Source organism: Branchiostoma floridae, chromosome 12 (assembly GCF_000003815.2).
Source record: "Branchiostoma floridae strain S238N-H82 chromosome 12, Bfl_VNyyK, whole genome shotgun sequence".
NCBI lineage: Eukaryota > Metazoa > Chordata > Leptocardii > Amphioxiformes > Branchiostomatidae > Branchiostoma > Branchiostoma floridae.
In genome coordinates this window covers 12455516-12481205 of record NC_049990.1, presented here as the reverse complement: position 1 = coordinate 12481205, position 25690 = coordinate 12455516, and the positions used below count along the sequence as shown (strand labels likewise).

Genomic DNA, 25690 nt, shown 5'->3' with positions numbered 1-25690 from the left:
ATGTACTTGTGTGTACCCATAGGTGTCCCAGGACGTGATGGACCCCAGGGCCCACCCGGCGGTGGCGGAATGCCTGGTCAGAAGGGAGAACCCGGTCTGCCTGGAGCAACTGTTGGTGGCGGTGTAGGCCCACCCGGACGCCCTGGTGGTCCCGGATTCCCCGGTGCTAAGGGAGATAGAGGAAACCCCGGTGCTCCAGGTAAAAGCATGAATATGTTTAATAAGATCATAGTATTTTTGGTCTGATATGCTGAGGTCAAAGATACAATCAGGCCTTAGAGTTGTTTGCCTACTAAGGAAGAGCAAAATCAGAACCACACAATGCCTTAATTTCTGCTGATTTTTGCCTTTATCCTTGCCTTGATGCTGTCAGTTGTGATTGTCAGGCAACCATTCATCTTTATAGTGTTCTAAGATGGTTGGAATGAACATTTTCAGGTCTGCCTGGTGCACCTGGCCAGGCCATCGGAGGAGTTGGTCCACAGGGCCCGATGGGTCCACCTGGAGAACCCGGCCGCCCTGGCGGTCCTGGCCGTCCCGGCGGATCTGGAACACCTGGATTCCCAGGTACTCTTTTTTTCTTACAGGTGTTGCCCATAGGTACATCAAATTGTCTAAGTGCTAACTGTAATAAGTATGAGCATGTAGGTACCAAAATTGCAAATTTACAGTACTAGTAACCTTTTGTAAACAGCATCATATGCATTACCTTTGAGTATACAGGTACTTAAGACCTCTTAATGTGGTTATTTTAGTAAGTACTAAAAGCTTTAATCCTTTACAAAACCTATAATTGTTGCATTGCGGGTCCAAAAGGACAACATTGTGCACTGTGATACCTTTGAGCATGTAGGTACAGAAATTGTCTTTATGGTAACTCTAAGAAGAACCATAAGCTGAATCCTCTATAAGTACTATGATTGCTGCATTCCAGGTCCCAAAGGAGAGCCATGTGGCGGCTGCCCACCTGGCTTCCCCGGACCCAAGGGAGATCGTGGATTCCCCGGCCCACCTGGTCAGACTGTAGGTGGAGGACAACCTGGCACGCCAGGCTTCCCTGGTGCCAAGGGTGAACCCGGATTCCCTGGTGGTAGAGGTTTGGATGGTCCACCGGTAGGTGACAATTCCTTGTGTTAAAAGTATACAGTAGAAGCCACTTACTTGCTGGACCGCCCTGGTTTGGGATTTGGGGGTTCCGTGCAATTACAGAAGTGTGCAATAATCTGTTGTGCAATTAACTGGCTTCTACTGTACCCTGCATGTAATGGCATGTAAAGACTTCAAGCATGAAGTGATATTCAAATTCTGTATGAAGTTTTGTAATGTACATGTGAATGTTGTCATGTTTATGTTGCACAATGTTGATGAAGGAATTGTATATCTATCCAATTATTATGATTCAACACGAAGTAAGGATGTTGCCTGCCTGTAGTGATATGCCAATGTTTGTTTGTTTGATCTCAGGGCCCAGCTGGCCGTCCCGGCGCCCCTGGCTTCCCTGGTGTGAAGGGTGAACCTGGCTTTGTTAGTCCTCAACCTGGAACTCCAGGCTTCCCCGGACCCAAGGGTGATCCTGGCATGCCTGGTCAGCCTGGTGGTCCTGGTCGTGATGCTGTCGGTGGTCTGGTTGGACCTCCTGGAACTCCAGGCTTCCCTGGAGCAAAGGTACGTCACACAATGTTACCTTACCCTCTCATCCCTTCAAAACTGGAGTATCCATTGGTATTAACACCTCAGAAAGACAGTATTATTTTGTTTCCATTGTTTGATATTCATTCAAGAAGCGCACCATTCGTATGCAATATTACAAGATAAAGTTGAGCTGAATTGCACGGTTTTGTTAGGGTGAACCTGGCAACCCTGGTTTTGATGGAGGACCCGGTCAGCCTGGTAATCCTGGCCGTCCCGGCCCACAAGGACCGCCCGGTTTAGCAACAGGTGGTGGCATCGGTGCCCCAGGCCCCAAGGGTGATGCTGGTTTCCCTGGTGCCCCTGGTACACCTGGCTTCCCAGGTAAGGAAACATCAGACTAAATCTCAATTTTGAGTTTCCATAATTATCATTGGAATAGATTTTAAAAAATGACTGGTAGGATACCAGACAGTACAAATAGAAGCGTTTTTGTATTCTCAGAAGCATTGTGTTAACATGACACGTGTATGTTAATCAGCTGTAGTTATGTGTAAACCTCTTCAGATTGAAGACAATTTTTGTGTGTCATCTCTTCCAGGCCAGAAAGGAGAACCTGCCATTGGCTCATCCCAGATTGGCGCACCTGGTCCTATTGGTATGCCAGGCCCACCTGGTCCACCTGGTCTGAACGGTCCTCCTGGACTTCCAGGTAAGATGGGAGTCATCAGTAAAGAAGATTTGTGACAAATGCTTTTGTTGCAATCAATTTTTATGTCTATACTTGTATCTTGAGGTCTATATGACCAATACATTACATCTCAAGAAGTTGGTCGTCGAGATCTTCAGATTTTAAGTCTGTTTTTTCCAGTGTTAGATCATAGTAAACACTTATCAACAATGTTACATACGAAGGTAGATAAACATGAATACTTGTTGATGAAGTTTTTGTTGTATTTTACCCATAGGCGGCCCTGGTGGTCCCGGACAACCTGGTATGGATGGCTTCCCTGGACAGAAGGGTGAACCTGGTCTTCCTGGCGGCACTGGTCCTGGTGGGCAAGGTCTGCCCGGTGCTAAGGGAGAGCCTGGTGTGCCCGGCTTCCCCGGTCCGAAAGGAGATCCTGGTTTTCCTGGCGGTCCCGGTCAGCCTGGCGGTGCTGGATTCCCTGGACAGAAGGTTTGTGATCATGGTTTATCTTCACTTAGTATGTCCATCGAGAGATAGGGACATTGCTTATTAAGTCCAGGAAAAAGCAATCTGCATAGATGCAGGCAAACATCTGCTTCTGGAGGTAACAGCTTTTGTTACAAAATGAAACAATGTGAGTACTGGACATCTCACTTGGTACTTCCATACAGAGATAGAAACAGTGTTAAAAGTCCATGAAAAAGCAATCTTTCTATAGATGCAGGCAAAGATTTCCTTCTTGAAGAAACAGCTTTTGTTGGGAAATGATACAATGTGATAACTGGACATGTTGTTTGTAGGGTGAGCCTGGCTTCAGTGGTGGTGGCGGACTTCCCGGACCCCCCGGCCCCCCTGGAGGAAATGGATTCCCCGGACCTAAGGGAGATGCTGGCTTCCCCGGAGGCCCAGGATCACTTGGGCCCCCTGGACAGCCTGGCCCACCTGGACCTCCTGGTAAGTCAAGTTCAACATATTTTGTATGACCTTCAACATCTTATTTGCACGGTTGCTTTGGCTCCCAAACTTAACTCCTTTTTTGTTAAAACACTACACAGATTGGGAGACAACAGAGTTTAATATGTTCCTTCTTGTTTCCCACAGGCATGCCTGGTAACCCTGGTTTAGATGGCTTCCCTGGCCCTAAGGGTGAGGCCGGTCGTGGCTCTGGAGGCTTCCCTGGACCTCAAGGACCCCCTGGACCACCCGGACCCCCTGGTAAGGAAAATTTTTTTTCTACACTTGTGTTTGTTAATGAAACCCCCACATGTAGCTCACATGTAGCTCACATGAAGTAATGGAGTAGTCAACATGTTTAATTGGTAGTGTGTGTGTTTAAAATAAAGAGACAATGTTTTCATAAGAATGAAGCAACAGTTTCTACTTAAATGTAACAACCTTGCTACAGAACTATGCAACTATACTGTCAGTGACAGAAATGCAATAATTATTTGGCTCTGTGCCTTAAGGTTGTGACCAACATTTCTGTTCTTTTCAGGTGGTGGTGGATTCCCTGGACAGAAGGGAGAGCCTGGTCTTCCTGGATTTGGTGGTGTTGGTGCGAAGGGTGACCCAGGGCGTGACGGAGCTCCCGGTGAACCTGGCCTGGGCGGGCCACCTGGACTGCCTGGACCACGCGGTTTGGATGGAGGCCCTGGCTTCCCTGGTACATACATACCCTTTTTTTTACTTGGTCTGCATTGCAACAACTCAGTGGAAATATTAGATAGTTGTACAATAGGATTTAGAGTTTATATGTGGAGTAAGTACAGTAGTGAAAGGTTAGGGTTTACTTGTATGAAATATTTGATAGTGTACGAAATTTTCATTTTTCTTTGTTTGTAACAGGACCAAAGGGAGAGATGGGTGTCATGGGTCTGCCTGGTGGACCTGGACCTATGGGACCCCCTGGTCCTGCTGGATTTGGTGGCCCCAAGGGTAAGTAAATAGCACTGTCTTATTTAACAGGATGAAAACTAGACAGCATTATCTTTTGTTTCAAAGTAGATAAACTTAGTGCAGCCATGAAGCCATCAGTAGCTAAGAGTCCATTTGGAGAGTTGACAGTAGCACTCAAGCATATAAGAGTATGTTGGCACGCAGCTGCCGTTTTTTGTCAATCACATTAGAACTAAATATAATATTGCTGCCAAACCATATCTTGTCTCTTGATACTGTCTGAAGCTCTGCTAGACTTAATGTCTCTCAGAGGGAAACATGAAATACATTTTTTGGAAGGCGAAAAATTGATGTTATTAGATGCTGTTTTGCGTTGATGTTGTTTGACATTGTAATATGCTGCTGTATGTAGGAGAACCTGGTATTCCTGGCGGCCCTGGTCAGCCTGGAGGCCCTGGTTTCCCTGGACAGAAGGGTGAAGCTGGATTCCCTGGAGGCCCTGGACTGCCCGGTCCACCTGGACCCCCACCGCCCGCTGGACTGAGAGGACCAAAGGGAGACCCAGGATTCCCAGGCAAGTGCTAGCACTGATGAGGAATTTCAGATACCTTCTTTACTGAAAATAATCAGCCTTACTTGTACTACAGATCAGAAACTTAACTTATGATGTTCTTTTTGTTGCCCCCTTTAGGTCAGGACGGTCAGCCTGGTACTGTTGGTTTCCCTGGCCCACCTGGTCCCAAGGGTAACCCTGGCCTTGGCGGTCCACCTGGCCCACCTGGCTTCCCTGGTGCTAAAGGAGAGGGTGGAATCCCTGGCTCACCTGGTAACCCTGGCTTCCCTGGAACAAAGGGTGAACCTGGTATCCCCGGACGCCCAGGTAAGTTGTGACTTCCAGATCTTTCCATGTTACCTTTCAAGGTTAGATAAAACCTTTATTTACAGGGAAAAATTCAGTTATTTTCATCCTATATCCTAAGTCTCCACAGATCACACATTCCATTTATTAGTTAAATGATAGTGATGATACTATTGACATTCAATCCTTTGGTACATTATACGGAATAAGAATCTGTATCAATGAATGATGTGAAATCTTTATCCCGTTTTAGGCGGACCTGGCTTTAAGGGAGACCCAGGCTTCCCCGGAGGCCCTGGACAGCCTGGCAACCCAGGCCTCCCTGGAATGAAGGGTGAACCCGGCTTTGGTGGTGCCATCCCCGGACCCCCCGGCCTTCCCGGACGCAAGGTAACATCATGACTTCGTTTTGAAAACAAACCTGTGCTTGAAGGGGGGTTACGTATAATACATGGTTAAACGTTCACTTTAAAGCACTAGCACATATGATTTTTATTCAATATTTTTAATACTTCATATGTTTTTAATTGTATTAAATCCTGCTTCCTTTGTCTGCTTGAAGAATACTGCATTGTGTAAGAATTTTTATGTTGCTCATATAATGCTTCATCAGTTGAACATGTACTAAAATGCAAAATATTAAGCTCCTTTTGATGTTTATTCTTGAGATTTAATAGTTACCTTGTATTAATTATCATTTACTAGCTTACCTCCTTTGTTTGCTGTGTAGCTATAATCCTAGAGCACATCCAAATTTTCAAATTTACAATTGCTTTGCTTTCTTACAATATGCATCAATTACAAAAACTTACATAACCAGGAGCAAGGTTTGAATAAATTCAAACTGCATTCAGAAATTTGCTTTAGCTTGACCACTTGAAGCTTAATTTTGCTTTCACAACCCTTTCCTTCTCCTACATGGTTTCTCAGTCCCTGTTTACACACAAAAATTTGGTGTGCTCCTGACCTGTTTTTTGTTTATATAATGAGAATGCTAGGTAAAAATAATGTTAAAGATTGTTCCAGGGATGAAGATAGGGGTTTAAAAAAGCAAGAAAAAATGACATTGAAATAAAATGCTTTTGGGCAAAATTAGGCAAGTTTTGTTTTTAGAATAATTTTATCCCCATTTCCCTGGAACAACCCGAACCTTTAATAACATGCTGTCTTTCACAATAAACCTTCATAACACAACATGTTCGGAGGAATCTCAGTTTGACAGTACCCAACATATAATCCAGAAAACTGCCTGCAGAACTGCTTTGCATATGGAAGAGTACATATAATCCAGAAAACTGCCTGCAGAACTGCTTTGCATATGGAAGAGTACACATTAAGTTGATGCATGTTTGACAGTATCATTTAGTAACCCTTTCTACTATGATATTCTCTTACTTACAGATCTGTGCGGCTTTGCATTAACAGTATTAACTTCCTGTTTGTTTTGGATATCTGACTGACAGTATTCTCGCCAGGCCTTTTCAGCATATGGGGTTCCTATGCGCCTATGCTGTAATTTGGGCCCCAATGCTGTGTTTCAACCAACAAAGGGAAGTTTTCTACAGCTTTAGAACAAAAGTGAAATAAAGTTGGCTTTATTTCCCATCCAAATTGGCAATCAAAATGCAGGAAATAGTGTTCCAGGGGGTTAGAAATTTTCAGGAGGAGGATCTCATGCCACCCCCCACCCCCCCACCCCCAAATTAGAATGCACATGCCTGCACCGCGTACCACGTGGCTTTGATGCACTAAGATGTGCTGTGAAAAAGACCTGGTGAGAACACTGTGACTAACCAGCCTGTCCCTGCCCCTGCTGGACCAACCCCTGCTGTAAACTGTCCCGTCCTGTTTCCCTGTCTGTACCTTAGGGTGAGCCTGGCAGGTCAGGAGGCAGTGGCTTCCCTGGAGCTAAGGGCGAGCCCGGCAGACCTGGAGGACCTGGGCAGCCTGGCAGAGATGCCACCTCTGCTGCCCGTGGAGCCCCAGGACCCCCAGGTAAACACAGACGGCCAACGTGCGGACGGACCGGACTAACCAGACGTTTCTCTTTCAGGCTTCCTGTGTCGCGGTGACGCATACATCAATACAATTCCCAGGAGTTGTGTGAGTGGGATAACGGACACAAGTTATTGATGGCCCAAACCTCACTCACACATCAACCTTGGGATTTGTGTTGATTGACATGTTAGAATAGGGGTTAGCTACACAATGTGGGTTATTCCCGGATACTGGTTAACTGGTATGTTTCTGACTGTCAGGGTGAGCCTGGACAGCCAGGTACACCTGGTTTTTCAGGCGCCAAAGGTGAGCCAGGTTTGTCAGGATCCCAAGGCCCCCCAGGTCGAGATGCTGAAGCTTCTGCACAAGGACCCGCAGGACCCCCAGGTAGGACAGTTCACCACAGGTCGTGAGCAAGGCTGTGGTACACACACGTCATCATCACACCCTGGAGTCTGGACATCACAGCTCGTACATTCGTCTGTTTGTTTATGAACAACGTCTTCTTGATGTAGGATGTGCGCTGTCAAAGAAGTGTGATTGTAGCATGGTTTTACGGAGAAAATCGTTTGTGAGGTTAAAAAGATACTAGGATAAACTGAAAGAAGTGTCACATCTTTGTTTTGTTCCTGGTACATTGAACCAGTAGACATAAGTACAGCTCGAACTCCTACATGTAGCCCTAAAGCAAATGCTAATGGTTACAATATCTTTGGACCTTAGCTGACCTTTGTAACATCTACTTGACTTTCTGTGTTGCTTGCATGCCATATACTAAGAACTATTTAGAAATGTACAATGTAACTATTAGCTGGTCAGAAGTATAGCCATGGTGCCAGACTGTATCTACAGCACAAGCTTCTCCTTGGCTCTTGGGTCAATATGTCCTGAAGGAAATTCTACAACAGGCACTCTTAAGTTAGACCCTGATAAATGCTACTATTAGTAAAGATATTATTGAGATTGGGCAGGGGTCTGCCATCCAGGCTATCAGTATCACAAGGGGAATCTGTATCTGAATGCAACCTTGGGTACTGGTGTAGAGGTTTAGGTACAGGTCCAGACATGTAGTTTATGGTAGGAATAAGATATTTTTAGAGACGAAAAAATATGAAATTTGAATACATGAGTGTTTATTACTGTTCCAGTATTTTGGTCCTGTACCTAAATGATTTTTGCAGTACTGTACTGTTGCACATCCCCACTCAGAAGCACCTAGAAAACACTGTACAGCACCCATATTCTTGCTACACCCTGGAGCACATCTCTGCTAGTCACTCAATAGCAACTAGTCTCTTGTCAGCTTGTTCATTTAAGTCCTATTCAATGGTGCAATGAACTCCTCTCTGCATTCTCTATATTCTCTCTCTGCCTTGTAATGTACATGTCCATTGCCAACACCTAATAAGTTACGTAAAATTTCTTAACACAATAGGTCTTTTTGCTTCATAGGAACCCCTGGAATCCCCGGTGCAAAGGGAGATAGAGGCAACCCCGGCCCACCCAGTGGTCCCGGCCGTCCCGGTCCCCAGGGTCCTCCTGGCTTCCCCGGTCCTAAGGGTGAACCCGGTATTCCTGGCGGTCCTGGTCGTGATGGCGGCCCTGGCTCACCTGGTTTCCCTGGTCAGAAGGGCGAGCCCGCTAGAGCTGGTCCTGGACTGCAGGGTCCTCCTGGAATACCTGGTAAGTGACTTATATGAAGCATGATGTCACTAATGCAAGGTGAAGGGGAGATATCAGGGGGGAAAAAGACTGAAATGCAACTGTAGGACATTTCAATGACTGCAGATAGTGGGCTATGATTATGAATCCTTATGTATAAATCAAGTGCCAAATGTATATTCACTAAGATGTGTCAGCATGAAATCAGTGAGCTTCTGCTAATGATTCTTTGCTATCTGTGACTCCCTCTCATCTGGAAGTATATAAAAGATGTAGCAGATTTGCTGCATCTGCATAATTGAGCATAAACATGTTGCTAAGCATATAATTGAGTGTATTTCTTTACAATACTCAGGTGGTAAAGGAGAAGCTGGTCTACCTGGCCCCCCTGGCCGGCCTGGATTCCCTGGTGCTAAGGGAGAGTCTGGTGTTCCTGGTGGCCCCGGGTTCGGCGGCCCACCTGGTCCACCTGGCCCACCCGGACAAGGAGGATTTGGACAGAAGGGAGAGGCTGGTATTCCTGGTGGTCCTGGCCGTGATGGTATGTTCTGTTTATTGCCTGGTCAATCTGTGTTGTATTGTACATTGCACTATTCTTTCTCTTTCTTATTGTTCTGTTGTTGTGTCATTTTATTGTAGAAATATTCACATTTGTTTCAGATCCATTTTTACACCTACAGTCTGTTTGAAATTCCCTTTGTGTTACAGGTGGTCCTGGTCCCATGGGCTCCCCTGGCAACCCTGGTCGCTCTGGATTCCCAGGACAGAAGGGAGAACCTGGTCCGATGGGTCCTCCTGGCAGGAGTGTCTCAGGAGGACTGCCTGGCCCACCTGGCCCCATGGTAAGTCAAGATCCAACCATGTGAGGTGCCTTCTTTTTTTAAGAACTAAGATGTAAAAAATGATTGTTGTTGACAAGATTATAGAAGCATAGATTCAAAGCATAGATATGCCATAGTGGTGCCTTTTAAATAGGGACAGTCATCAATTTTTTTTCCTGAATTCTTGTGTAGGGTACCCCTGGATCCCCTGGCTTCCCTGGATCAAAGGGAGAACGTGGATCACCTGGCATTGGTGGATTCCAAGGAGCAAAGGGAGACCGCGGATCCCCTGGCAATCCTGGAGGCCCTGGCCAACCCGGAAACCCTGGTTTCTCTGGTAATTTGATGGTTATTCCTTATAGTTTGTTGGCTATGTCCTGTCTTGATTTCCTTCAAAATTTCTAGGTAAAGAAAAGTGCTGTCCGCCAATTGCAATAGGAACGGAGTGTTGCAGAATCTTTTCAGTGGTACAACTTCCAAGTGAAATGCATTACTCAGGCCGCTCTAAATTGAAGGTGGTGTTCTTACCAGGCTTTTCTCTGTTCCAGGTCTGCCCGGTCCTAAGGGTGATCCCGGCCTGCCTGGCCCACCAGCTGTTGGTCTGAAGGGAGAACCGGGATTCCCAGGAGGCCCAGGCCAGCCAGGTTCCCCAGGCTCTGACGGCCTGCCTGGCCCACCTGGTTCTCCTGGATTCCCAGGTCCCAAAGGAAACCCAGGTCTTCCTGGAAGATCTGGGTTCCCAGGAACCAAAGGAAACCCTGGTGCCCCCGGTCTGCAAGGTGAGGCAGTTACAACTGTCCTTTTGCAAAACTTAAAAGAAGATTTAAACATGGTACCACAGAGATGTTTAAGTCAGCTTTTAGGTCTGCAACAATGGCTGTGTACAATGTTGTTTTAACAATGTTTGCTTATTTGTTGTGAAGGTTTAGAAAGTAAGCACTAGCACTGCGAGAGGTATGGAAAGTTTTTCTTCAAGACCATTTTAGACCAGCAAGGGTAGACAAATGTAAGCTATCATTGAATTTGTTGATAATAAACGTAAACAAGCTAGTTGCAAGTGAGCCTACCTTGTAACAAGTATGCACATTATACATGTATATGACATTTGCCTGTACAACCTGAACTATTGATGTGTGTTCTTGTAGGTCCCCCTGGTACAAGCGGTCCCCCTGGTCCTCCTGGCTTCCCTGGACAGGCAGGTGCCCCAGGTGCCAGCGGTGGTAACCAAGGATTCATCTTCGCAAGACACAGTCAGACCACTCAGCTGCCCGAGTGCCCACGATACACCTCCAAGATGATGGACGGATACAGTTTGCTGTACACACAGGGCAACGAGAGAACACACGGACAGGATCTAGGTTAGTACACACTTCTTACCATTGCCATGGTTTTTGTTCTTTGGTGCACGTGTGACAGATCTGTGCCAAACTTGAGTTCTGCCTACTTTTGGGAATCTGGGAATATAGTGAGTCATTACTTTAAAGACATGATTGTGTTGTTTCTGTACATTGGTGTATATTTCTGTACTAGAGGCTCCAGATACTAAAGGACATCTTTATCTTTACAGGCACGGCTGGTAGCTGCTTGAGAAGGTTCAGTGTCATGCCATTCCTCTTCTGTAACATCAACAACCAGTGCCAGGTGGCATCCAGAAACGACTACTCCTACTGGCTGTCCACCCCCGAGCCCATGACCATGAGCATGGCGCCCATCCGTGGCCGCGCCATCGAGCCGTACATCAGTAGATGTGTGGTGTGTGAAGCCCCAGCCCAGGTCCTGGCCATCCACAGTCAGGCCCTGACCATCCCACCCTGTCCTAACGGCTGGAGCAGCTTGTGGATGGGCTACAGCTTTGTCATGGTAAGTCATACTGTAGTCTAGATAAATATTCATGTGGAGAGTATCAAGATGGAAGTGTACAAAGCAAGCTTCATTAAGCATCAACAATGGTCATTATAACAATAATTTGGCAAATATATATGTTGAAGGAACAGTGGAAACTTCACTCATTTATTCATCACCAATTCTGTCTTAGTTCATCTGTCTTGGCATAAATTCATCTATTATATATGAGAAGGCAAAAGCAGATATTTAAGTGTATTTCTTAACACTCAGGTAGTAAAGGAGAAACATGATATGGTGTAAGCTGTGATTATAGCCCAGATGTAATTTTGTACGGATATGGTTTTGTGTAATGCATGGTTTGACTTGGTTGATATGGTTTTGTGTCATGCATGGTTTGACTTGGTTTGCTGATACATCAGAACATTTAATGAGAATCCTCCCTCGTTCTTGCAGCACACTGGTGCAGGTGCTGAGGGCACTGGACAAGCGCTGGCATCGCCAGGGTCTTGCCTGGAAGACTTCCGCTCATCGCCATTCATAGAGTGTCACGGCAGGGGCACGTGCAATTACTACGCCACCACGTACAGCTTCTGGTTAACAACTGTTGAACAGGGCGCCGAATTCCGAACGCCCAACCCAGAAACTCTAAAGGCTGGTAACCTGCGGCAGCGCATCAGTAGGTGCCAGGTCTGCATGCGTTATCAGCCTCCGCGAGGAGACACCGGGTTCAGTGGGCCACGACCATTCGGTTCAGAAGCAGAGAGCATCACAGGAGGGAAGTAACCAAGGCTAAACTAGACAACAAAACTCCAGTGTTTGATATGTAAATGTGATTGTATTCTTTATCCTGTCAAAAAAAAAAGATGTTGACATAGGATTTTTGATTTCTGGACATAATTATGCTTGTATTTCATGCTATTGTAACAATGTGTTTCACTACTTCTCCCAAAAAAACTCGGTGCTATGTTATGTAATAATTGTCGTAGATTTTTAGATCTTGTTACCAACAGTCAGGTTTTTACTCAGTAGAGAAAATATAGTCAGAGTAAGAATAGCTGTTAACATCACAATTTTTATGTGATGTGTCCTTTTCTAACATTTCCAGCAAGTTAAGCATGATCATTTTGTATACAGACATATTTTTCTATTCAAAATTGTCTCGAATCTCGCTGAGAGATCATATAGGATGTGCATTCGTGTGCATGACTTCAAATGGTGCTATGTAAGTATACAGGAATACTATAACTAGATAACTAGACTCATACTTTACAGCAACTATGTGAGGAAAACAAAAAGTGTATACAGTGGAGAAAACGTGCCAAAGCATTAGTTGTAGATTAGACGCACATTGTATCTGCTTACATCCGTAACATTTCAAAATTAGTCGCTTTCTTGCAAGGGATATTTGTTTTGTTATTTTCCTCAGTCAAATTTAGAGCTCCTAGGCACCATGGTGTACAGTAAAAGGGAGATCTTTTGACTACTAGTGAACAAGTGACTCCTATCTGAAAGGCTGATAAGTTACCCTTATAAGAGAAAATGTGTACTCAATCTTTCCCTTATTATTCCTTTTTTGACAGAGATTTTTCTGTTATGTTACACTCCACCTAGAAAGGAAATGCTTTTAAGCAACTTCCCTTGCTTGCAAATAGCTTCTTGCTGGTCTTCGTTTGTAAGCTAGGGAAAAGTAGGGAGGAACTACTGGTTATCGCTAACAAGGAACTGTATGTCAAGCATAAGTTATGTTCACATAAAGATACAGAGTAGTTCATCACTAACCTACCATTATTTGCTGGTTATCTATAGTGCTGCCAGATTACTAAAGTAATTAGCCCTACATGTATGTGAAGTAGTTAGGGAGCTGCTTTGTATCTGCCTGTATCTCAACGTCTGACTTATGATATGTGAATTTTCCAAGGGGCAGGGAATAAAGTTATCATGTTGAATTGACTTAATCTTGTCTTGTCTTCTGTTGTATGTTAAATTTGTTGGGTTGACAAAGTACATAGCCATCTTGAATTTAGTTAGCAGGCCAATATCCATATCCATGGGATTTCAGAGAATAAAGATTTTGATCCACTTAGCACATGGCTACTTTCCCTCAGACAAGAAGAGAAACCTATTTTCTGTGTATCGGACTTTCAAAGAAGTTTTGAGTCTATTTCATTCAAAATTTTAATGAAAAAAAAAAATGCAGTGTGTGACTGTGGCCCAAAACTGTGGGGTAATAAAGTAATATGCAAGTGTTATGAAATAGAGAAGCTTTGGGGAAATTTGCCATGTGCTAAAGATATACCAGGTCCATGAGTTCCTCTGTTCACCCTTAGACTTAGAGACCCCAAGGTGGGCGAGACTGGCCCTATGTCCCTCCCATGGGCTATCTATTACTTTATTCACACCAACATAATCTCTTGGTTCTCAGTTATTTGCAGTTAACAGAGGAATGAAATGTGACTATACTAGTAAACCGTGAAGAAACATTCATGCATAAGACATATGGTTCTTCTGAAAAGAGAGCACATCGAAGAGATAACTTTTTGATTTAATTGAACTCTGGAAACAGGTAACTCTATGATAATTATAACGATTGAAGTCAAATGTGTGCGGATTAACAGTTCAATTCTATTAAATCGGTAGGAAACAGCACATGTACCATGCAGTACAGATTATTAGAATATCATACCAGATAACAGAGAAGACATTGAGGCCAAGTATAACACATTGTGATCAGTAAACACCCAGCATATCTACTTATGGAGGGCAGGCAGTATCCAAGTGCTGAAACAATCTTGTGCAAGGATGTTGCTCGTCTGCCACTGGTACATCTGCTAGAGATACGTGTAAGATGATCATGCACTAGGATGGTTTTGAAACGGTATGCGACGTCAAAACTACGAAAGTTTCTGTATGTCAACATTAATTTAATGTGCTCTAGCCAAATAGGGAGGAGTGGTAGAGTCTTCTTAAGTTTTTATGATACTTTGTAAGTACGGAAAGTTTTATTCTGAAAAACCATGGTGAAGTATTTTCTATACTCTGGTGCCCCACTTTGAATAGCGTGACAAAAGCGTGCATGTGTTGGGGGTTGATCTTCTGAGCCTCTAGTCATCCCTTCGATAATCTGCAATCAGAACAGGAAAAACAGACCTCAAAGTTGTGCTTTGATGTAGCAGAAGTGACTTCAAATCAAAGGCATGAAACTGACTTGAAGCATTTCAAAAATCCCCCCCCCCCACCATGCATAAGTGTCCCCCATGGAGAACAGTCTATATCGTACTCACATGATGATTGGTCATGTCCACAAGGTCTCGCAGTCGACAGCCCACTTTGTGACCTCTCTCATAACAGATGCTGTTTTCTACAATGATGTAGCTGGTGCTGTGAGCTCTGAGAATGGCATGGACTTCCTGAGGGTGTCTCCTACCATAGATCTGGTACAACTGAGCATGGGGTGCAAGAAATGGGCATGTTTTATGTACAAGAGTAATCTCCAAGCAGATCCTATGGTAGCATAAGATCCTATGGTAGCATAAGTATCAAAAGCTGGCAGAGGAGTGAAGCCGGCCCAGGAGTGTGTTTGGCTATCAGTGCCCATCTGACTACCTTTGGCCGGTTATACCCCTTTGCCAGCTTTGATAGTATCTTAGATTCTGCTTGGAGATTAGTACAAGACTCAAGAGCAAACATTAAGAATTTGCATCTATGATCATCTATAACACAAATTTTAGTGGAAAGCAAGGAATACTCGTGTTTTAGGAGCCTGATGTTCTAGATTGCTCTATGTAATGCTAGAAGTACAGTTTTATACAATGTACCTTTCTTAGTGTGCTACCCATTTTACTTGGCATGCCTAATTAAGTGCACAGATAATATATGCATACTGTGGTATAACATTTAACTTCCACTTTGAAACATTCCTAGGTGTTTAAGAAGTTCTCAGGTACCTGGTAGGTACAGTGACTGGCCAGAGAAACTTGAACACCTGTCGCACCTGTTTGGTTCTGTTGCGCAGGTCCCTATCCTCGTAGTGAGGGTGGTTGGTGATTGGACGTCCTGTGCAGAGTTTCACACCTGCCATAAGCTGCATACTGCCAGTAAAAGCTGCACTCCTGGGGGTTTCTTTTCTATGAATAACACAAACAATAATGTTGACATATAATCAGGAGATGTTCCTGAGCAGACTTTCTAACCCTTACTTCTCCTATTAGGTCAGTTACGTTTTTCCTACATTTATAAAAGGTCAAGCTTTTTTCGGATAAGAGAGATCTCTTATGTATATTCATGTAGGCCACGACCATGGAATGACCTTTGGATCTTGTTATGTAATATTAGCTACCATTGACTAGATAATAGGGAATAGGGAATAGATTTTTTGTCTTACTGAGTGAGAAAGGTCAAGATAAAAAGTTAAGACTGAAGGACTGAGACTGAAGTCAATCTGTGATACATACTTGATCCACTCCATGAGCTGAACTGTGTCTGGGTCATGAAACTCCTTCAGTAGATTTAGCTCCTCTAGAGTTGATGGCAGGGCCTGAAGAGGTATTTTGTCTCCAGTATGATTATAACAGTGACTCATCACTATACCAAGAATAGCAATAAAAAAAAACCTTTGACTTCACATCATTATGACATACTTCTGCATATTTCACTGTGTTATAGAAGGTCCAAATCGCAAGTCGTGTGCATGGGAAAAAAAGTCAAGCTGTATAAAAAATGCACATATGCATAGCATTCATCAAACAATTTCGCATTTAGTAATGCTGGAATAGCTGTAAAAAATATGTAAACTTAAGTACGCACCATGCACATCATGAGCTACAGGTAAGTCACCTAACATTACCGGTAGTTTCCTGTAACTGTTGACATTGACATTTGTGTACATGTATGACGTGGAGAGCATAAGGTATGTGAGGTTACTAGTTCCTTAGCCCAATTATACCTTTAGTTTAAGTTTCTACAAGAACTTACTAATAGTTACCCTGATGACAAGGATCATAATAAAGTATGGAACTCACCACAGCAAACAGCATTGCCAATATCCCAGCTGTGACTACATGTCTACATAGATGTACCTGTGTGGAGATGGGACGGGAACTGTATCATCTGTTCATCTTTATGAATAACTGTTGTCAACATTTGTATACAGAACTCTTTCCACATATCATACTAAAGAGCCATTGCTGCCAAGTCAAACTATGTTATACATCTAATGAGTTTAAAACCAGTCTGAAATCTTCTTCTATCACAATGTTGGGTTTTGGATGGCAAACTTTATTGCAATTTTCTGTCATAAACAGACGACTTTTCAGATGCTGATATATTGATATAATGAGATATTTTCTCGGTGTGGGAAACGGTAGATTATGTTCACTAAAAAATCTTAACAACAGTGATGTTGAGAAATAAACTTAGTTCTGTATGTCTATGATCTATTGAGTGTAAACTACCATCAGTACTGTCCTACCTTACTCTCTGACAGGTCAACATGCAACTTTTTCAGAAGGATTTTCCATGTCTCATGATCAGCCACACCAGCTGCAGCTAGCACACACATGTGTGGGGTCCACAGGTACTTGAACCTCAAGGTCGAGACGGCTAGACAGCCAAACACGGCAGCAGAAATGGTATGATAGGCAAGCTGTGGCCGCTGTGACAGCAGAGAGGGTGCTGATGAGAGAGGTGGATTCTGTGCATCATTCCACGTGGCTGGATCTCCGGTGTCACAGACAGGAGTCCTGGGAGGGAAAGAAATCAGGCTTTTACTGTGTCTACTTCTAGCCAACACCAATTTAATTTCTTCATTTTGCCATTTTATAACTTTCAGATAAGAAAGTGGAAGATCGACATAGAAACAGAAGTTGAGGGGAAATTCTTCACATTGGTACAAGCAGCTTCAGGAAATAAATGTAGCTAGATAAAGGTAGTGCCATAGCCATATTGAGACTGTAGCGCTAGTTCACCTTTATCCACGGGGTAATCTTTATCCGTTGTATATGAAATAGGAGTATCTAGGGATATCAAGTCGGCAGACGAATGTTTCAGACTTGAATGCTATGAAAATATTGCAAAATAGGTCACCATGTGGATAAAGGTGAACTACATGCAGTGGGTTGTTAAACGAGTTTAGGGCACATGCAGTTTTGGAAGTCAGTGAGCTCATCCCTTTCCTTCGAACAACCAAAATCAGGGTCCCATTTTATACCTGGCTGGAATGAGGAAAGTTGTGTTAAGTGCCTTTCACAAGGATACTACGTCTATAATGAAGTGTGATAATGTCATTCTAACATACGTCAATGAAGGTTAGACATCCAGGTACTAAGATATGCCAAATAGCAATTACTCAAGCAACTGGATACGATTTTGGAAGATCATATCCAGTCACTTGAGTAATTGCTATTATACCTCCAGTTATACCTTGCTACACATACCTCCAATTTTGTAGAACTGTCTGCATCAAAACCAGTAGAGCACAGAGGTGGACCACGGCATACAGGGGAAACACAAGGTGCTTAGAGAGACGCACGAACGTGTCCAACGGGAGAACCCCAAACGCAGTTTCACAAAGATACAGCTGTGCATCAAAGTCTCTTTGGTCACCACTTAAACCAAACTTCCCCATCAGAAAGTGAAAAATGTGATGGTCTGCATCCGTTTCGATAATGGTCTGAAAGAAGTTGTTTAAACCAGTTTCTTGATCACCGACAGGTAACAACATGATTCTGTATCTTTAATGCTAGTTCACCTTTATCTGCAGGGTAACCTATATCAGCTGCTTTTAAAAGCAGGGCATTCAGGGGAATTGTCAAAAAGTCAGTTGACGGAGGTTTCGAATTGCAAGATTTTCAATCTGAAACCACCACTAAATACAGTTTATAAAAGTAACAGATATAGGTTACCCCGCAGATAAAGGTGAACTAACATTATCAGCAACACACCAGCTTAAAATTAACTGGCCAAGTGAGGAATTGAGGTTTCAAGTATCCACATGAAGTTCATGCTGTAGGAAAGTGCTCTTACCTTGATAACATATTTGTTGAGTAGCACCATTGATATCATCACCATGGTGATATTAAGAACAAGTCCAGTAAACTGCCATGGGAGACCTCTTCTTGTAAAAACCCGCTCCTGTGAAAAGGGGTCATTTTAAGTTAGTCATTCAAGCATGAACTTGTAGTGTCCCCCAAAATATGGTATTGAGACTTTTACAAATACCTATTCCACTGGTTATCAATATGTGTGTTAAGTTCTTAACACTTATCCAGAGGCTCCCCAATACACCAGACCAAGGCTTCACATCCTATCAGAAGGACTTATAACATATAACATATATATAACGTATAACATTGTTAGTCAGTCAGTTGCCCTAATTACTGCTTGCTGAATGACATTAAAACTGAAATTGGTGTCCCTGATGTTGAGTGAGACGCATACTGACATTACCACCTCTGGTGAAGTGCATCCACACTGGCATTGCTGTCCTTGGTGCTGAATCGCATGCACACGGACATTGCTGTCCTTGGTGCTGAATGACATTTACACTAGCATTGCTGTCCTTGGTGCTGATGAATGTCTGTTTACTAACATTCACATAGACATTGCTGATTTTTACTCTGATATTGCTGTCCTTTGTGCACAATGACATTTTCACTGACATCAACACTGATATTGCTGTCCTTGGTGCTGAATTACACTCATACAGGCATTACTTTTCTTGGTGCTAAATGGCATTTTCACTGACATTTACACTGATATTGCTGTCCTTGGTGCTGAATAACATTCAAAGTGACATTGTTTTCTGTATTTCTGGATGACGTTATTTTTCCCAACAGCATTATCATTTAAGTGAAAATGCTTCATATTGCATTATTGCAATCAGATGGAATTTATTCTTAAACCTTTTCTGATTCCTCAGAAAAGTACACATTCAAGATATGATGAGGATGACCTACCTTGAATGTAATGATGATCATGGCAGATGGGATAAAGCTGAGGACCAGGGAACAGAGGACCATCCTGTTGAAGAACTGACAGACACACACGGCCAGGAGACTCCCTGCCTGGATCAGCCAGACTTGACGGATCTGTGGAAAGAAATGATTCACCCTTAAAGCATTGAGACAAATATAAACTTGTCTTTGTCATACTGGAGGCAATATTCCTTAATTCTCCTTCTGAATTAGCTGATGGCTGACTAGGATTAGGAAGCCAGCAATATGTCTCTGAGACCCTAAGCCACTGATTGATTTGAAAAGAGGCTTATTCTTTAGTTAGATCTAGTGAATTTTCATGTTATTCTGTAAAACTGATTCATATTCATGACACTGCCAACAGTTTTCACTAAAAATTCAATCACAAGTTGAACTATGGTCTCTCCATCAAACTTGACCTTTGTTTTCCAGACTGGTAACCACCTACCTAAGTATCTATCTACAGCTTTTCAAAATATACAATCAAAAAATGCACAGTCACACAAAAATGGCATCCAAATCCTAGTTATCTTTCACCGTGAAGGTAGAAAACTACATCAAGTAGAAAAATGCATCGAGTAAAAAAATTCAGTATCTTCTTGCCCCCTCATATTGATGAATGAATATTGAGAGATGTAGATGTCACAAAAGTCTAATCTACATACCTTTTGTGCTGGGATGACATCCAGGACTGCACATCCAAACAGAGCCATGGCCTGGAGAAGTAGTGCAAACTGTGCAAACTGCCAGGTCAGGGTAAAACAGAAGGTGCACACACACAGGAGTGGGACTGTTGCCATCTGCAGCGTCAAGGAAATGGAAAAGGTTTTTTAGTTGCCCATACATCTGTATCAGATGCTTAGGGGTGGCACCCATCTCCATCTCTGTAGCCCTTGGGCCACACATTTGTGCAAGTCACTTCAGTAGGGGGCTAGTCTGCTGGTAGTGATGTGCATCTAATTCCCATACTCTTCCTCTTTAGTGCTGAGTGTAAAGCAAAGAAAGCAGCATGTACCATTTTAGAAGCCTTTGTTATGGCCGGGGATTGAACTCATGACCTACTGAATGCAAGGCACACACTCTACCCACTCGGCTATAGAAGGAAAAAGACTTGATTCTAGAATAGCATCAAGCACTGCATTATCAAATGTAGGGAGTAAAGCTGCAAGAGTGATAAATATGATAAATACTGTTAACGTATCCCTAATGTGTCACAATGACAGATAAAAATAAAGAAACCTTATAAGGTGTTTCCTCACCTTAAGGTTGCGATGAAGGTTTGGATGGAAGAACACTGTGAGGAGAAACATCTGCATGTACCAGAAAGGAAAGGCCCAGCTCTCTCGCAAAGCAATGGTGAACTCCACCCGGGTAGTATCAACTCTGGCGGGACAATTTCCAGAAAATCAAAGTTATCTAAGGTTATTTAGTGTTAAACATTCTCATACAATATTGTTTTTTGGCAATGCCTCAGGGGCAAGCCTTATGGTATAGTATTGTGTGCACTCTGCTAGAATTTTTGCAAGAATGTGTCTGCAGGAATGCAAGTCCAGTGGATTACTGTAAATGTATTTAAGTTCGCGGGGATTTAATTTCGCGGTAGCGGGAAAATGGACTTTTTGCGGTGGTTTTAGTTTCGCGGTAGCACCATGCACTGTAGTCTCTTACTGTTATGGAAAAATGTTCGCGGTGGTTTCAAATTCGCGGTGAAGCGGCCGCCGCGAAAACCGCGAACATTAATCCACCGCGAACATTTCTGCATTTACAGTATTTGGAATTCCATCCAGGGAGCCTTGGCCACTGGGCCAGGGAGCCAGGGCCACTGGAATTCCAGCCATACTTGAAGTTTAGGGTTACACCCTGGAATTCCAGTTGATAGAAAGTGGGTCATATGCCCTGGAATTCCAGTTGATAGAAAGGCGGTCATACGCCATGGACTTCCTGCCGGTAGAAAGTGATTGCAAGTGGCAACTATTTTGATGATTGATTCAGAACACTTTTACTTACTTATTGAAGATGTAAAATGCTGCAGATAAAATTCCAGCCAGCCAGGAGCCAGACAGCAACCAGGTTGTTCCATATAAGGACATGACCAAAACAGCATGGAGCCCAAACACAGCATTGATGTAGAAGTACACTGGTTGGACTATTTTCTGTGGGTAGGAACATCAGTGGTTTTACTCCCTAACTATTGAAGAAAGTTCACAGTTAAAAACTATTTTTATGTATAAAACCTTGTTTTACTCGGCAGACTTTTCTTGTTCTTAGTCAACTGTTCATTCTGTAACTAACATCACATCAACTACCATAATTTGACCGGGTGCCATGATACCACTATAACAAAAAACATTGGTTATAGATGCCTTCCCAAGATTGTCTTGAACACTTTGATATCTGAAGTATATTTTCCTCATGTTTGCTGACCCTGCATTAATTGGTACAGCCCTTTTGTGTAGATTCGTGTATTTCTCATCATGTGGCAGTATCAAAGTATCCAGTGGAATCATGAGAGTTGATGCTACCAGAGTAAGAACCCAACACACTTACAAAATGTATGAAGAGGAGAAGGGGTGACCCTTTTGCCTGTGGGCTAAAACATGTAAGCCATATAGGGAAGCCACAATACATTTTTAGCTAACAAAAAAGCGATATGCTGAGGTCCAGCCATTTTACCTACCTGTAAAGACAAGAGCCTGTACAGCAGTGCCATCACCACCTCCTGGTAGATGTTAAACCGCTCCAGGATGTTGATAGTTTTTCCATGTTCTGTGATGTTGTCATGGACCAACTCGTACAAACCTTAGAGGGGTGAACAGTTTCATGCTGTGAAGATCTACTCTAGTTCATAAATCTACCAGTAGTAAAACATTGATGTTTATGTTATAATGCTGATGCACATTTTAAAAACAAAACATCGCAACAGCATGCAGAAAACTGCATAAAGCAGACAATTTTATAATGGACCAAATGGTAGTGATTGCACTACATGTTGTTCACTTTATTTTGACTACTTAGACTGACTGTTTGATGTCTCATTTCTGTATATACTTTGCCCTCTTGGAGATCAGCTTTGATCCATTTGTCTTGAAATGAAATAAAAGAATAAATTCATTAGTCATTGTGATTATATACATTTGATTCTAGATAATGGCTGTCGTACCTTGTGAGATAGTGGGTGCGTTGACGAGTTGCTTATAGTAGGAGTAATACAGCCCTGTCTCTGTGCGGAAGGATATCTCTCTCTCAACCTCCTGTAAAAATTTGATATTGGAAGATCCAAGAACAGATTAAGTTTACATTCTACAACCAGTCTAACCGTTAACCTTAGCTAGGAAATTAGGTAGGTGCTGTCTCAATTATCTTTTTTTAATACAGTATTCATAATCAAAGTACAGGGAAACATCCCCCAAACTGAAAAGTGTAAAGGCACACTGACGAGTGATGATTTTTTCACCTGATTTTAGCACGCAAGGATTGTAATATGCATGTAACTGGTATGTAGGTGAAAAAAAAGAAGAGGAAAAGTGTATGCACTGTGCGGGGACAGTTGTGTTTACTTGTGTTTGTGTTCAGCACCAAGGACAGGTATGCTCGCTTATGGTTGCAACCAGTTGTATTGTTCAGCGCCAGGGACGAGTTGGTTTACAGGTGTCTGGATAGTGTGTTCAGCACCAAGGACAGGTGAACTTGCCTTATGTAGGCATTGAATGAATGGAACCACTTGATGCAACAAGCTGTTGCGACCGTAGCATGAAAAATCTGCTATCATCACTGCTATGTAACATGGCCACCAGGTTCGCCCCGGCCCCCTCCCTAACTATCGCAACCTTGGTATCGATTCAATACTAGTCCAAAATTCGACAGAAACAAATCGGAGGAGCAAGTCAAGGGTACAGTAAAATAAATGGCACGCTATTCACCAACTGTAAGAAACGTTATGATGGTTAAAACCTTAAAATATGTCATCTCATAGGAGCGTCTTCACGCCACGGTATACTGTTGACGTTCACGGTCTCACAGTGACCCCTAGTGCCCAGAATGCAAAATGCAGACCTTTCGTTGACAGTAGGGAAAAGAAAACTTGAAGTTGATTGGCCCACGCTGAGTTTATCGTTGATTTGATTGGACAAATACAACCAATGGTAGACAGGTAAATATGATAAACAGGGTTAATACTAGTGTACCGTAGGTTTTGGATTGATGCTCTACTATTGCTCCATTTCTACAAATGGCAATGGTTTTAATAATCGAATTGACCAATCACAGATTAAAAAGCAACTTCGTTCCGCCTGGAATTATGGTAATGATAATTTTGTCCGCAAGGCGACGCTTCTGTATCAGTGCGCCATTGCGCCGTATGTCTTGTCCTTGATAGATCTTATGATGACAAGAGCGTACCGAATACCAAGTATGACAAATGTATGTTGTAAACTTTTATCAGTAGTATAGCAAAACAACAGTCATTTTGGAATTCCTGTCGGCAATATGTGAACAATGATTCGGCGCCGATTAACTAGGGTGCACTATAAATTACGATAGCAATTGTTGTATACACAATAGACGGACCTGGGGGAACTAAATTTCATTTAGAGCTGTTCAGTATATGAACGTCACTGTTTTACATACGTTTTGCAAGCCATCGACATCGTCAACTTTTCCTTATTTTTCTTCTTTGATACAGTGACCTTTTGTCTTTCATTCCTTTCATATAAACACATAAATATCGCCTTTTGTTGGCAACCATGAATGCACTAGATAGAGCTACCATTTTGATACCGACATGAGTAGAAATGTGCTCTGATAATGCTAGTTTTCTTGATTTGTCAAAGAAACACCGAGATCAGTCAAGGGGCATGTTTACACAATACTATAGACCAAGCATGCTACATTTTCGTGGTTCTATGAAGTTCCTGACAAAGAATAAAGCTAGCGACAAATGAATATTGTCACATCTAAGAATTATTCAGAGCTTCATTAGGCCACACTGACTTAATTTCATGGATGACATCCGCGGGCATCGATTTTCGCCTGTTCTTAAACAAGAAATGCTGTTAAAAAAGTTATGGCCACATGTTACACAATATCCCTGGTTAATCAGAATTTCACCTCCGACAGAGGATCTGCTCTCCAGGGTAAGGGGACACATGATCAGGGGCCGCAACGCCCTTGTTCCTTCTTGAAATAAGCACGGAAATGTATAATGATTGAACTGTCGACACTGTTACAGTCTTACTGGAGGTGAACATAACACAAACCAAGCTTGGGAAAGAATGGACTGGATGTGTAGTGCTGTGGTTAAGCAGCACTTTTGCCACGTTTTCCCCTTTTTTTCGGCTGCGCGCGTTAGTTTTGGGGTCTCCAGAGGATGTCATCCATAAAATTAAACCTTAGAGAAAATACAGACCTTGATGTTTGAGAACCATAGAAAGTTCTCGTGTAAGGTTGACATAAGCCAACCGTGTGTGGATCCTGAGTAGTACGCCATCACCAAGCCAACAGCAATCGATAACACTGACGCAGGAGTCCATTGAAATCCAGTGGAGGAATCGCTAGCGGTTTTCCCCTCAGTCTCTTGATAGTTTCCATTTTCTGCCTCGCTTGAGGCAACTCCATCTCTTCCCCCTTTTCTTCTTCTGACTGCCATAAATTCTGGTTGCCTGTAGAATTTAGGTTAAAAGCTGATGTACTGAACTTTTCAGAAGTTAGCCTGGCTCGTACAAAAGCTAACTAAAGCGACTGTCTCGGGGAATTTTTCTCGTTCATTGAGCTAGTTTTCAGTGTGAATGTCTGTGCAGTTATTGATTTCTGTCACATCTGTCACACAAGTGTAACAGATGTAGCAAATCCGGACGCTCAGAATCAAAACAATTAACTGGGTTGTTGCATGCAACGTAACAGGTGTCCCAAACTTCTGCATGCTCGTATTTTGACATTTTTGGCATCATAAGAGTTGGGGAGCTGCGAGTTATTGAGCCTACACGAAGTTTCAAAAGCCCTGTTCAATAATATTATGAAACTGTGGGATTTGTCATTCTCATCGCCAAGGCCCGGTTCGATTCCCGGTGTGGGAACGGATTAGAACCTACGATTTGAACCCGAGCGCACGAAGCCTACGCACTAATTACCGCTGAGCTAAAAGGACCGGACCCGTTAGACTGGTCAGTTGATGACACTTGAAACACTGCTCGAATTCGGTGGACCCTACTTGACCAAACTTGAGATTATAATAAGCTGGGCTGAAAATGTGAACGGTGGCGAAGCCACGTTGCATGGTACATCTCTAACCTGACCAATTCAATTATATCGGAGCAATTGATTA

General features: G+C 43.0%; 2 protein-coding genes across 6 annotated transcripts in view; one reads left to right on the top strand and one right to left on the bottom strand.

Annotated features, from left to right (window-relative positions):
- The window catches only part of LOC118427234 (collagen alpha-2(IV) chain-like), a 40205-nt gene extending 26854 nt beyond the window's left edge, over positions 1–13351 (top strand). For 2 of the 5 annotated variants that reach the window (XM_035836881.1, XM_035836879.1), the window contains exons 20-40: positions 935–1113; positions 1465–1665; positions 1845–2013; positions 2231–2341; positions 2598–2809; positions 3121–3274; positions 3422–3535; positions 3816–3983; positions 4166–4255; positions 4629–4790; positions 4908–5096; positions 5329–5465; positions 6944–7070; positions 8526–8756; positions 9091–9276; positions 9444–9577; positions 9749–9893; positions 10105–10335; positions 10702–10914; positions 11124–11416; positions 11855–13351. In XM_035836881.1, coding sequence (XP_035692774.1) covers positions 935–1113; positions 1465–1665; positions 1845–2013; positions 2231–2341; positions 2598–2809; positions 3121–3274; positions 3422–3535; positions 3816–3983; positions 4166–4255; positions 4629–4790; positions 4908–5096; positions 5329–5465; positions 6944–7070; positions 8526–8756; positions 9091–9276; positions 9444–9577; positions 9749–9893; positions 10105–10335; positions 10702–10914; positions 11124–11416; positions 11855–12184 — 3776 coding nt within the window. In that variant the 3' untranslated portion in view covers positions 12185–13351. Of the gene's footprint in view, positions 1–934; positions 1114–1464; positions 1666–1844; positions 2014–2230; positions 2342–2597; positions 2810–3120; positions 3275–3421; positions 3536–3815; positions 3984–4165; positions 4256–4628; positions 4791–4907; positions 5097–5328; positions 5466–6943; positions 7071–7333; positions 7461–8525; positions 8757–9090; positions 9277–9443; positions 9578–9748; positions 9894–10104; positions 10336–10701; positions 10915–11123; positions 11417–11854 lie in introns of all 5 variants that reach the window. The other 3 variants (XM_035836880.1, XM_035836882.1, XM_035836883.1) reach the window with 3 other exon arrangements.
- LOC118427238 (probable C-mannosyltransferase DPY19L3) lies at positions 12971–24966 on the bottom strand. The gene is made up of 15 exons (XM_035836892.1): positions 24776–24966; positions 22532–22622; positions 22049–22170; positions 21379–21524; positions 20631–20754; positions 20037–20171; positions 19354–19485; positions 18422–18529; positions 17833–18068; positions 16869–17139; positions 16420–16476; positions 15853–15935; positions 15393–15525; positions 14683–14841; positions 12971–14522 (listed from the first exon to the last, which is right to left on the bottom strand). The coding sequence occupies exons 1-15, from the start codon at positions 24854–24856 to the stop codon at positions 14373–14375; spliced, it is 2028 nt and encodes a 675-aa protein (XP_035692785.1). The 5' UTR covers positions 24857–24966; the 3' UTR covers positions 12971–14372.
- Between the last annotated feature and the right edge of the window lie 724 nt (positions 24967–25690).